The sequence below is a fragment of the Stigmatopora argus genome, chromosome 17, assembly GCF_051989625.1.
Source record: "Stigmatopora argus isolate UIUO_Sarg chromosome 17, RoL_Sarg_1.0, whole genome shotgun sequence".
Taxonomy (NCBI): Eukaryota; Metazoa; Chordata; class Actinopteri; order Syngnathiformes; family Syngnathidae; genus Stigmatopora; species Stigmatopora argus.
Genome location: NC_135403.1, coordinates 8,143,277 through 8,157,705, shown reverse-complemented (window position 1 = coordinate 8,157,705; position 14,429 = coordinate 8,143,277). Strand labels below are relative to the sequence as shown.

The window sequence follows — 14,429 nt, the reverse complement described above, 5'->3', positions numbered from 1 at the left end:
TTATTTTTGTGCTCCTGTGCTCCTTCCCAACATTTTTTAAAGGAATTATTTCCAGATGGTGTGCCTCCATGATATAATATCTCTGTTCTCTTGTGCCATCCGTTCCAGGACCCAGGGCTTGCTAGTGAAGCGTTTGGAGCGTGGCGGCAAGGCGGAGCAGGAGCATCTCTTCCAGGAGAATGATTGTATTGTCAGAATAAACCAAGGAGATATACGCAATCTTCGCTTTGAACAGTAAGCTACATACTGTATATTAAAGTGTTTGTGTGTGATGAGATGAATTTGATAAATATAATTCGACCTGATGTACACTACTTGCTTTTGGTCATATCCAAAACTGGCTTTTATTTCAGCAAAAATTTGGGTTTGAAAATTTTAGAGGCTTTGAAATCATCTTATTGTACCACAGAAATTATTTTAATATTACATTATTTTAATGAGTCCAATAAGACTAGAGTTTTGAAGTAAGCTTAATACAAATGCTTTTTACATTTGTATTATGTGTCAACAAATATTTTAATTGGCATGAGATGCACATTTTTTCCCCTTTTTTTAAGTACTCTTTTGAATTTAGCAGGCACGGTGATCGAGTGATTAGCATTTTTTTTCCACACGTGCACACAAACACTGCAAACTGATTCATTTGCCGACCTTCCAGTGATAGGTCTAAATGCCCTGCAGTCGTTGACCAACGTATCACCTTCTAAAATTACAGATACTCAGTTCATTTCTGCCACCTTATTGCTCTCGTTTCATTTCTTAAAGTGCTATGCTGATTTAAGACACCGTACTTGACCTCACTTGACCAGAGTCCAGAGCCTGAATGTGCATACTCTCACCTAATATATCGGCTACTATACTGACCTATGATCAATAAATATGAGCCAGAAAGATATGCAGGGGGAAAATAGAGTCAGATTATTATACTTGAACTTGTCCAAACTAATAGATCTAATAGGCTAGTACTACCATATATAGTATAGTAGTATCAATGACCAAAAATGTCAACAATAAAGTCCATTTTTGTTTTACTTTCTATGGCATGGTGGGAAATGTGGCTCGCATGTTCTGCCTCACAGCAAATGGTTCGAAGTTCAAAACTCAGCTGTGACCTCTCTGTTTTGCATTTTTATGTCCTTCCAGTGCTTACATGGGTCGTGCTTCCACCATCCAAAAACATGCATGTTAGATTAACTGAAGATTCATTATTGGCTATATTTCAGTGTGAATGGTTGTTTGTCTATATGTGCCATGTGGTTGGCTGGTAATCAATCAAGGGTGGACTCCAACTCACCTATGACCCTTAACAGACTAAAGCTTTCTAATTTGACACGATGCCATCTGTAACATCTATAACCATTTGTAACACTTTAACTGCAAACATAAACACATTTTACATACCTTTCGAAAAGAGAAACTACACATTCCAGTAAATCAAAGTCATATTTATTTGGTTTCCGCTAAAACACTTCCCCTGCCACCTCTTGTAAAATATCATATTTTTTAACCCATTTTCCTGATGCAATTGATCGATTGTATAGCCAAGGCCATGCCTCATCACAGCACATGCCAATAAGAACAAGGCAGTGCTACTTTTCTTTTTCCAAAGTCACTGCTCCACTGCAAAGCACATTCCACATTGACATCAAGATAATATATAATTGTAATTGAAAAAGCTGGAGTTCCTCCCTCTTGGCTCCTCCATCATGCTGGTTTTCCTTAAATTGATTGTGGACCTCATGGTAACAACTTAAGGGATCCTGAAGTGATCTCAGAAGATTATTTGTTTGGGTAAATAACATATGTTGATCCACTTAATCTGAAAGCATAATATATTGATAGTGTAATTTGTCACTTAATCAGGCCTAGGTCAAGGCTGATTGCAATACACGTGTGTGATGTAAACAACTATATAGACACTCTTACCCGCTCAGTCATCACTCATGTCAGGGTAGTCTTTCGGAATTTACATATGAATAAAAATGGGAGGGCCATGTGTGTTTGTGTCTGTATCTAGAGCTGCCTGCTATGGCAGAATCTTCTTAGTAGTGACATTGAGTGAGACCCAGCATGATATTCCTGGTGTTGTATTATTGGTCTGTAATGCAGACTTGCACTGCACCAATTTCTCCTCCATGCACTTGCTCCTGAGCAGCCTATCTATATGCTAAGTGCCACTGGCAAAATAGACTAAACAATGTTTGTGTCTGTGAATAATGTTGAGCTTGTTGCACCCGTCTCATTTTGGGCCCAAAACTTGCATTTTGCATACTTTATCATTTTTATGTATAGAAATTAACCTGATTATTTTCATGAACCAGTAATGTTTGAGAAAAATGACATGTATTAAACTATTCCTAGCACAAATCAGTATACTATAAGTCACTCTGTTAAAAAAAAGGTTGATGGCCTCTGTATTAGACCATTTCTCCACTACTAGGCTTCGTCCAACTCCTCTATTATCTGTTCCTACCACACAGTTCCCAGCTCATCTATTTCTATCTTCAGAGCTATAATTTGTCACCTTCATGTCTCTCTTATCTTGTTATAACAAATGCATTTCAGCCCATATGTGATGCTTCCTCTCTTCTTTCTCTACTCCACTTCTCCTAGAGCTCAGAACATTTTCACGCAGGCGATGGCTTCCTCCGTCATCCTTTTTCATGTTGTTCCAGCCAACATAAAAAGGCAGTACGAGATATTTGCAAGCAAAAGTGAACTTAGCTCACCTCATTCAAACCGAGTCCGCTTCAGCCGAGACTCTGTGCATTCGGGTGATAGGACCAGCCTTGTCGGGGGGCGGACCTCCAGGTTTGTGCATCATGTCTGCCTATTTTACCTGAACACCATTTTTAAAACACCCTTACAAATATGTCACAAAAACACCTTTTATCTATTTTACAGTCAACAGGGATCATTGACAGGGAGTATTCCAGAGCCAAGATGGAGATATGGCACACCAGCACAATCGTTGGTCTCTAGTACCTCATCCACTTATTCCCCTTCCCTCCAACGCAGAATAAGCACATCACAGTCCAGCAGCTCTTACACTAAAGGCAATGGTCGCAGATTAAAAATACAGCTGAAGAAAGGTAAGAATCCAATCCAAATAAAGATGTGAACTACATGATAGTGTTATGAGTATTCTGGCAAACATTTTGCCCGTAGCCTGAGGATGGTTTTACTTAAAATTGGTAAAATATAACACTGCATCATAGTTTGCCATCCCTCTTGTTGCTACATATTCCGAATGCTGTTATTTCAAATTAAACGATAACATACCTAGCTTTATTGTTTCACTGGACTTTGTAGAATGGGTCCACCGATATTAAAGGTTCAATTCATTAACTAACTCCACAGCACAGCAGTAATTATTTTCCATGTTCCTGAAATTGTAAAATTAACATTGTTCACACAATTTTCTGTTGAATGATCAATGGAGAATTTTGGGGTTTGAGGTTTGTGTGGCATTGCACCCAAAACTTTCTTAACAGCCAACTTATTGTTGTACTTTGAGCCTCCGCAACCTATATCTGTCTATTTTTTTAAGCATTGAAGAAAGGTTCATATTTCAAAAACACCCAAACATCCATCAACTCCTTAAATTTAAAAGCAATCTCTTTCAACAAGTTTGTTTGTTTGCTGACGCCCAAGGAAAGTTGCCAGAAAGGCTTTACTTTCTTTGTGCTCCATCTACATCAACTGATTCGCTGACAGCCAAACGAATGACAGGTCGACAGAAAGCAAGAAAGATGAACTTGGGAAACTAGGTCATGATGGACTATCAGCGATGATGACAGCCCTGTGAAATGAACAGCTACTTAGGCATGAATACTAATGTTGTTATCATCAGAAAAAGCTGCATAATAAGTGACTTTTGAGCCAGTTAACCATTGTAAGCGTAGACAGCAAGATACTAGAATTTCAACCTTTTTGACATTGTATAGCAGCTGGTGCAGCTTAAAGCCCCCCAAAATAGTATTTTTAAAGATTTCTATAATAATTGAATGCAATACTTTATTGCAGTATTTTTTTTCTCCACACATTGGTTTAAGTTTCGCTATATTTTAAATTACAGAGGGAAAATGTACAATAGGTTTTCAAATGCAATTATGAATCCTTAGCTGACATTTAAACCATTTTTGTATTGTATCGACACCTTCATGTCTCCTCGGCAATAAAGGTCAGGTCACATGACTTCTCATTTATCAGTTATTGTATTTACCCCTTTGGTCCTCAACCAGCAAATCGTATTCATTTGCTCATTTTGAAAGGTCACAGTCCTAAAACCAAGAGAGGATTTGTACAGAATTTATCACAAATGTTTTGTCAAATTGGGGTTGTGAAATTCACTGAAGAACTCAAATAAATCTGAATTTAGGCCACCAAAATAATACCATATTTAAAGTTTATCCTTTAAAAACATTCACTGTTGAGTTTTTGTATTTATTTTTATTGTTCATTTAAACAGTCGGATAATTTGCATATGCAGAAAGAAGAAAAATAAAAAAGTATTATATTCGTTTCAAGGTTTCACTTACTGGTACATATAGTATTTAGCTTTTGGAAATCATCTCTGCAATATTCTAGTGATGTCATGAAGCACAAATTGACTAAATACGATTATTTCTTTATTTTTGCATTTTTATTTTAACACTTAAATTCATCGCCTGCCATTGACATTATTGTCAAATGCTCAGATACTGTTTGTACTTGTATGTTTCTGTAGGTCCCGAAGGTCTTGGGTTTAGCATTACATCCAGAGATGTTCCTGTTGCTGGAAGTGCCCCCATTTATGTTAAAAACATTCTCCCTCGAGGGGCCGCCATCCAAGACGGGAGACTAAAAGCTGGAGACCGTCTCCTGGAGGTAGGAATATTAAAACATCCTAAGCCAACCCTATATATTATTCAGGAGGTATGTTATTACATAGATTAAATATGTTTTTTTTCTATTCGATTGACTAATTAGGAATGTTACTGATTTCTCTGTGCCTTCATTTTTATTTCATGGTATACTATCTAGCTTTAAACTATAATGACAATTTGTATTCTTGAAATGCTGACTGTATTATAGGGTCTTTCAATCACACCTCTAATGTTTTTATGGATCTCTATACATACAGTAAATTTGTCTTATCTATTGATGCAGGTTGGTGGAGTAGATTTGAATGGTAAGACTCAAGAAGAAGTGGTGACTCTACTCCGAGCGGCACCTATGGGTGGGACTGTGAACCTTATCGTGAGTCGCCAGAATGACCCTCTGCTGCCTCGAGAAGTGGTCAGTACTTAGCTATCACCTCTAAACATAAAGCAAACAGAAAGTGTTACTATGAAATATTGCGGTCACACACCTCACCAACTCCCCTCCACCAGCAATGTCCCCAACACTTCTACCTAAAGCAAGGGCACACTTTCAAGCTAAAACTAAATATATTCGCAATCACATTGTTTTAGCTGTTGTTTTAATGCCTAACTAACTTACCTACCTCACCTAGACTTAAAACACCCGGAACGTGATGGGGAATACATATACAAAACAATTGAAACCTGCTGATGTGGTCGCAGGAATCGCCATGTATCGGCCTGACAATCAGGCATGCAAAAAATACAGACATATTCCTCATGAGGGCAACACCCAACACATGGAAATTCCATGCAGGGTGACTTTGGCTGTTGCAAACCAGATGGTACGGCTCCTGCCCTCGTCCAGTCAAAACTATGTGGCCCTGACAGCAGGCCTACTTGTCAGAGCACCCTTGCAGACTAGAGGCCCTCGATGTCACAACCTCATTCCCACTCTATTCTGTATAATAGAATAGTCCTATAGGATGATGTGGTTATTCCTTAGCTTTAAGTGAATGAAAATACATTACAAAGGAATTCAGATTCAATAGTCCAGTAGGCAATGGATGGTTCAAGGCGGATGTTCCAATTCACAGCAAGTGCATTGTGATGTCAGCTACTTTTACGACTTGCAACATTTTACATGGGTTGTCCAATAAAAAGCAGGCTATAGATTTGGATGGTAGAACTAGATGTATTCTCAATCTAAGATGATCTAAGATTCTCTTTTGTGTTTTTGGTTAGAAAATAATTGATGTCTATACCTAACCGTTCCAATTGAGCATGGCTGGCGTGCTTCTGGTAGTTCCTCGTGCATGAACGAATTAGAGAAATTCCTGTCGTGGAAGAGACAGTCAAATAATCTATTTTGTCTTTGATTTTTCTTTGCCAACTTTTCCAAGCTGAGCTAAACTGTGAGTTATATTTTTCATCACTTTCCTCAGGAGATTAGTTTTTTTTCTCTTCCGCTCACGTTTCTTGTTATTTGTTCTCCCTTTTTCTGTCACACATTCCCCAGCGCTGCTTTCACAAATCTCAATAATCCCTACAAGTATGTTCATAAAAATCAGATAAAGAGGGCAAAGCTCTGGAAATGACAGTTATTTGGGGGGAAAATATGGAAAACCTCCGTTGCTATGTGCATGTTTGCATAAGAGAGAAAGCAATTCTATATCAAAAAACAGCATGTGTTTCATGCCATACACACAGTCGCACACTGGTTGCTTTTTTTCTTCTGATTGACACATACCTGCTTATGTTAAATGTCAGTGCTGAAAATATGTCTCTATAATCCTTTGGTTTAAGTGTTTTTTTTCTCTCTCACTGTGGCTTTGTGCAACACCAGCAGGATTATCTCACACTCCCAGCATGTTTTAGTTATGACTTCAATTACCACTGGGGGGTATTTTTTTACTTTCAGAAATAGCTATCAATTACTTTTCAAAATGTTTTCTCTCACTAAGAAGCTGACTGACCAAAGCCCACAATGCCAATTACAAGGAACACAGTGAAATTTAATTTATCATATTAAATATAGGTTCTAGAATACTTATTATGATAATGTAACATTTACCAAACCTTAAAATTCCACTAGCACCATTACGATATGATAGATTGGACACTGATCCTCAACCTGTACTCCTTTTTGTAAAATACCTAAACAAGCAAACAAAAATGTGCAAAACTCTTCTATACATGATCAATGATTTTTAGTTTCTTGGCCTTTGTCTTTTCAGACTGTAGAAATTGAGCAAAGTGCAGTAGTGCACACATTCAATCATACAACTAAAAATATTCAGGTTTCATACAGCCCATTTTGAAAAAAAAAAGATTTAAAAGCATTTTATTCTGCATGTAAAGTATGAATGACGGAACCCCTACTGGGCCTCATTCAGCCCGCGGACTGTATGTTGACACCACTGCTGTAATATAATTTAGCTAACATTTTTTATTTCATTCATTTTTTCATTGACAATCTCAACTGCAGTGAACAAATGGGCTTACTGAGTCTCTGTTCTAACAGTCTGGTCCACACACGAGCAATTAAACAGTACATTAAAATCCCTCTTTTATGATCATATCACACTTGTCACTGATCCATTAGTGGCTATATCTGCCAAGCAATGAGAATCTTAATTGAGCAATTAATACCAGCCTCTGATTGATGTGACAGATGAATATACGGCTTCTGTGAATGCTGAGGATGCGTCAGACAAACTCATGACAGCAATGCTGGTAATTATAGAAGGTTAATGACCCGTTTTATAAGTGCCAACTCTGGTACCCTTGTTTAAAATCCTCAAGATATAGCGTAAAAGTGGGACGATGATGAGTAAAATTGTGTCAAAAAGTCATGACTTAACACTCTTTATAACCCAAATTTCTACATATAGATGGAAAGATGAAAAGTAAAGCTTTACTTAAAATTAAGCGTTTTGTTTGCTTTTTTCTTTACCCAAGATTGGTTTATATAGTTTGTTCAACTGATGCTGGAAGCCATATTGTACAGCAATTCATTGATTTAAGTTCACTCATTAATTTCCTCAGGGAAACTTTAAGTTCATCATTCTAGCTGTCATCAAGAATTTCATTTATAATCGTATCTTGATTCGAAGACCTGAAAAGTAAATCATAGCATCATAAAAGAAATGCACTCATTTTTGTTGTTGCGATCAATGAAGAAAACTTCTTTGTTCTTCTGTTATTCTGAGTTGATTGAAAAGTTTAGGTCTGAGTCGACTGTACATAGGTGTGATGAAACAAGTCTATATGATTAATCTTTCCTCCTATTATCTTTATAGGATCAAAAGATAAATTGTTACACCATGTTTTTTTCGGAAACATGACCAAAGCGTTTTCATAATCAAAGATAATCCTTTCAAGTGCTATTGAAGAGAATGCCAGCCTGTCTAACGATTTCCAAGCTTGAAGTGTCAATGCCACCTGCTATTGTTTAGCACTTTTCAGCATCTGTTTCTGTAATTATGTTTGCTGTCAGTGCAAAGAATGGGAGGGTGTAGTGCAGCATAGTGCCATGCTGACAAACAAGGTTGTTAAAGGCCACTTGTGGTGGCAGTTTATTTTTCCCAAAAGAGGGTACTCTATTTCAACAACCCATAACAGGTTCAAGAGTGTATGTGTGGTTGGACATATCATATCAATTCTTTTAGCCTCTCTTAACTGCAGATGAGGCGTATATGTATCATAATTTATGGTTATTACTCCACTCGTCAGACCACCAGATTCCTTTCTCACTTCCGAAAGATTGGCTTTTATTATGTTAGGAATTAATTTGAAGCAGGATTACTACACAAAATCTGAAAGTTCCGACGGCAAATAGCTTAGATTTCAATATGAAATATACAATATTCAGAAATTTGCTTGTGTTCTTTCTATTTTTTGCCCTAAAAATGTTCGCTTTGTTTTTACATTTCTGCATAATATCGAGGCCCTTTGTTATAAATTATTTCAGAGCCTGAAGGAATTCGTGTGACAATACTCATCACACATTTTGCAATTACACCCATGGCTGACTTCTTTTAGGCTCTTCGAATTTATTTCCAATGACCTTTATGTCACCAAATTAGGCCAAGTGTGAAGAGAAGTTTCCAGCAGTGTTAATTGTTTTAGGCATTGAGGTGCAAAGAACTCAGACTTTGTGTGAAAAGAACTAATTGTGATTCATTTGCCTGTTTCCTTCCTCTAACTTGCTCTTGCGTCCTCACACCTGTTCAACAAACACACCTACCTCATTCGCATGTGACGAGTGAAATCAGGTGAAAACAAAATAAAAAGGCCAATTAAGCAGATGAAAGAAGTGAGGATTTTTTTCTAGACTATTGAACAACATCTTGTATTAGAGCAAATAGAGACCCATTTGCTCACCCGGTTGCATGCCAACACCCCTGTAAAAATACAACAAAGTGAATAGTTGTCGCTGGGATTCAATATACTTTCCTCTAAATACATGACATGGCATTCCCATTGGTGTACATTATAGTACATCAATGTGGTAGGTACCTGTCATCATGTACACATTCCTGTATTCAAACTTTTAAACAGCAGATTTCAGAGCTATTGTTACGGATTGGGATGGGTTCAATTGATGCAGCGGGGCTTGTCAGGCAGCCTGACATACTCATTCTGGCCTTGCAGCACTATTTTCTGTCTAATGAAAATGTTTCAACGCTCTCTCTTCCTCCGTCTCCGCTCACTATTCCCGGAACACGGCTTTGTGTTGTTCTGCCATCTTTGTAGAAAGTGTGCGCTCAATCACACACACACACACACAGACCTTTAAAGCGTAAGTGTGCCACAGTACACTACAGGCTGAAGCCTGTAGTGTGAATGGCCTCTGTGGGCCAAATTGTAATCTACAGGCAACGCAGGCATTAATGAGGCCACGATTAGAATTCGTCAGCCACGATACAAATATAAAAGTCAGGCTCCGTGGAGTTTTATTTTTTTAATATTATTATGTTCAGTGATAGTATGTGTTGAATTATTCTAGTATTTTAAGTTTCCGATTGTACGCCACGGCAGTAGAAGGGTCTGGCATGACTGGAATGAAAGAAAACAGAAACAGAAAAACCGAACAGAACAAGACAAAAAGACAGACTGTCTGGTGTATTGGCGGCGTTCAAAAGAGCTTTCACCTGAATGCACTGTTGCATCCTAATAACTCCTCAGCCCATAGAGGAAGGGGAAAAAGACACCTTATGCTCTGTCTTTCCTCTTCCCTGAGCTTAACACTTTATCCAAGCAGCTGTGAGGGGCGCACACCTGGCGGCCATCCATCTGGCTGTGTGTACATGCTTGTGTGCTGATACGAGTCAGTTTAAATAGGTCTTGGAGTGAGGTCTCTGGGTTTGATTGCTCCCACTGCCATTAATCTTGAAATGGACTTTATCTGGTACCATCACGACATCTCAGAACTGCAAAGGTACCCATCTGAAAACAAGGACAAGGCAGCAAATTACAAAATAGTCTGTATTTTTTTACTTTAAAGTGCATTATAAAGAATCAGGCGACCCAGCAACCGAGTGGTTAGCACGTCGGCATCACAGTTCTGGTGTCGTGGGTTCGTTCTCAGGTCAGTCCTCATTGTGTGGAGTTTGCATATTCTCCTCGGGCTTGCATGGTTTTTCAATTGGTACTACGGTTTCCTCCCACATCCCAAAAACATGAATGTTAGGTGGATTGAACACTCTAAACTGCCCCTAGGTATGAAATTGAGTGAATGTGTGCCTGTCTTCTTGTACCCTGCGAGTGGTTGGCTACCAATTCAGTGTGTTGTCCCCCGCCTTGTTCCTGTAGTTAGCTAGGATGGGCTCCAACATCCCCCGTGACCCTTGTGACGATAAGTGTTTCAGAAAATGAATGAATGAATAAAAAGAACAATACTAGTGACCTTTAAAATCTCAGGTGTTGCTTTAATAGGCAAGAGCTAGGTTTTCTTATACTACTGTTCATCTCACAAATGAGAAAGTGCGTTCAAGTGTTTGGTGAAGCCTACATCGTTAACATTTTACCTAAACGGTTCTCTTGAGTGAACCTTTTTTCTTCTTGTTTATAAAAAATATATGGTTATTTGTAAAGTTCATATATAGTGTTCTTGGTTTGTGGTGATTTATACTGTGGTATTTATTGGGAATCCAGTTGTATATATAATATGTGAGCAGTCATGAATGCAATATGTTTAGAAATAAACTGCTATGGGTTTGGATCCTTATAGAGACAGACACACTATACTCCATGATAGATGAGTGCTACAGCCTTGAGATTCATAAGATTCATCCTGTGTTTAAATTGTTTTACTAAGATTACCTGCGTTTCTACAGGAAGTGGGGGATGATGACCTGGTGATGACCTCTGATGTTGCACGGGAGTTCATGACCTTTGAGATCCCGCTCAACGACTCTGGTTCAGCAGGCCTGGGTGTCAGCGTCAAGGGAAACAGATCCAAGGAGAATCACACCGACTTGGGCATATTTGTCAAATCCATCATCAATGGAGGCGCTGCCAGCAAGGCAAGTAGCTACGTATTTTTTTCCTTTCTGTCTTGCAACACAAACGTATTCAAGTTCAAAACAGGTAAGGACCAAATAACTGTGTGTATGTGTAGATATATAAAATTGCAGCAATTCATGAGGAATCTCAACAGCAGCTTTTAAGAAATGAAGAAATAAAAATGGTGTTTCTGTTATTTTAAAGGTGTCATTTACTATGAACAAAATATGTTTCTTCCATCACTCTTCGTTTAATTGAATTGTTAAAAAGTTCCCGCTTTTTACTCTCACTCGGTCAATTGTCATAAGGAGTTACAGCATTAACCTTGAGGATTTATCTACAGGATGGTCGTCTACATATAAATGACCAACTCATCGCAGTCAATGGGGAGTCATTGGCAGGAAATACCAACCAGGAAGCAATGGAAACCCTGCGGAAATCCATGTCGGTCGAAGGCAACAAACGAGGAATGATCCAGCTCATTGTAGCCCGGCATGTTGCCCAAAACACAGAGGTACCTTAACAGCTACATTAAGCACACAGTGCATGCATTCGTGATTGATGTTACCTGGTTGTCAGCTTTAATAGAAACTGTTAAAGAGGTTATAAGCACATTTATTGCCGCATAAATATTTCCTTGGTTTTGGAAAGAAAGGCTATTTGTTGAAGCATTTACTTAATATCCATGTCAAGTTTATTCACATTGTTCGACATCATCAAAGGTTCGCAACAGACTTCACAGACAAACATTTCACATTGACATATTATATAAATATGCAACAGTAAGTGCAATTTTAAATGTCACTTAATGTTTGATGTTGCAGTTGAACCTATTTTTCTGGAAATACTCAAAATTCAGAGCGTTAGATGAGTGAAGATGAGTGATAGCTGAATTTCCACTTCATGAGTGACAGCTTCTTTCTCAGGACAAGCGATCCTAGCTGACCGTTTTCCATCCCTTTTGTAGACTTTAAAGCTGTGAAATAACTCGGGGATAACCACCAGATTTAGCCCAAAAAAAACATGCAAATCTTCAAAAAGTCTCATTTCCTCCGTGAGATAGGCAATAGCGATTTACATTTTTTTCATCCTTAGTGTGATTTACTTTGGCCAAAGTGGGCCTTTGATCTGATATCTAAGAGACCCTTCCCTGAGTTATGATTGTCAGCTTTGCAAAAAACACTGCAGGATATACCCGAAGAAATATTGTTTGCGCCTAGGTTTGCTATAGTCTAAATAACAGTTAAGAATATCAAGTTCTTTTGATTATGCATTTTAAATCTAAAAAATAACCCCATATTTTCTTAAACACCTCTTTTACGTGTTCTCAAAACAATGAATACAAAAAAATATATCGGTACAAAGTGCAGATATCACTTTACAATATAATGGGATAGAATATGTATATTGTGATAGCTTTACTTGTTTAAACCCAGTCATCTCTACATACATTTTTCATATTCTGCTTGCTCCTGCAATACTGGAATGAAGTCACTCATTTCCTCTTTCAAGCAGAAAGGTCAACATCTCTTAAAGGTTTGATAGCCAGCATTTCTACATTTTGTATTCACTTAAGCAGTTCTAGCTCTAAAAGCTGGTGTTAAATTCGACATTTACTTCTGCGTCTCTCGTTACTTAAACATTTCTGCCGCTTCATGAGTTGGTGTAGCCGGTGCTTTAAATTTTGGCCTTCAAATTACAGTCAGAGATAACTACACACATGAAGCAAGTGTCCGAAAAGGTTATTACATAGACGATGCCACTGTGCAACTTTTTTTTTTCATTGTGCTCAAAAGTAGGGGGTAAAATAAGTATATGAGATCAGAGGTGGATCTGATTCACAAATCAAAATTTCTCTTCCAACAACCATTATACCCAGTGCTGGATCCCTGCTCAGGCCGATAGTATATGGGGGACCACAAGCAGTTTGCCACTGTCACCCAGCAGAAGGGAACTGAGCACTGGAGGCCACCATTGAAATGAATCAGATCCATCAATGTCTGCAGGGGATAGGAGTCGAGGTGCACACACCAATGCGTCAGAGAGGGAACCTCAATGGGTGCGGCAGATCCGTGAAAATTACACTGATTTCATCACTGGTTGGCCTTGCAGGCTAAACTATCAGATGTTCTAGAGCAGAGCAATGTAACATATCTTTGTAGTTTTAATCTGTTTTGGTGCACAGTAGAATATCAACCACACACAAACACGCACAGACACACATACATAAATACTAAAAGAACAGACTCTTATTGCGTGCATTCTGTTTCTAGCCAGTGATGCAGAATAATAATTATTGAAATGTAAAGAAAATGTCACACTTAATGGTGTGTAAGTTAAAGTAAATTTTAATCACTGTACAAAATAAAAATACACTCCCATCCTGAATGGATATTCACAAGTAATAACATAAATACAATTTAGGCAATCTTGATAAATGCTCCTTAGTTTCCCGGAAAAAAATGTATAATTTTGGCTACAGTTTTTTTTTTTTTTTGTGCAGCCATATTTGGTTCATGGACTAAGGCATTACAAATTGGAACGACCCTGCCACAGGTCCACAAGCAAGATAGTGAGGCACACATAGTATTTCAGCCCGTGGCTCACGCTACAGACATTGCATGAGCCATCGGCATGGATTTGATTGACGGGTGAAGGTCAAGTTGGCATGTTTTCAGCCTATGCAGTGTACTATACACCCAGAGGATCTGAGAGATTGGAGAGGGGCTTATTGTTCATAATTTTGGTGCTTCAGTGTACATTTTATTTTCTTATTCATTCATATTTTGCAGTCTGGTTAATTTTAACGAGTCAAACTCATAGACTATACTCATAAATAATCCAATAATGGTCCAGGGACTCACTGCCAACCAAAGATAGAACTCAATCATAACGAGATTAAAGTAAAAGCAATGAAATATGTATGTAGAATGATATATACATAGCGAGAACTTGGTTGATTGGCGTATTTCAATCACATGAGACCACACAAACACTGCCATATTTCCCACAGAACAATTATTATTAATATTTTTTTGTCTCCTGTGGCACGTCTACTACTTCAGTGGCCTAGAT

General features: G+C 38.1%; 1 protein-coding gene across 2 annotated transcripts in view; it reads left to right on the top strand.

Moving 5' to 3' along the window:
• LOC144091577 (partitioning defective 3 homolog) overlaps positions 1 to 14,429 on the top strand; it is a 179,810-nt gene that overhangs the window by 74,518 nt on the left and 90,863 nt on the right. For both annotated transcript variants that reach the window (XM_077624044.1, XM_077624043.1), the window contains exons 9-15: positions 109 to 234; positions 2,614 to 2,811; positions 2,905 to 3,092; positions 4,730 to 4,869; positions 5,152 to 5,280; positions 11,186 to 11,374; positions 11,698 to 11,868. In XM_077624044.1, the coding sequence (XP_077480170.1) occupies positions 109 to 234; positions 2,614 to 2,811; positions 2,905 to 3,092; positions 4,730 to 4,869; positions 5,152 to 5,280; positions 11,186 to 11,374; positions 11,698 to 11,868 (1,141 nt within the window). The remainder of the gene's footprint in view (positions 1 to 108; positions 235 to 2,613; positions 2,812 to 2,904; positions 3,093 to 4,729; positions 4,870 to 5,151; positions 5,281 to 11,185; positions 11,375 to 11,697; positions 11,869 to 14,429) is intronic.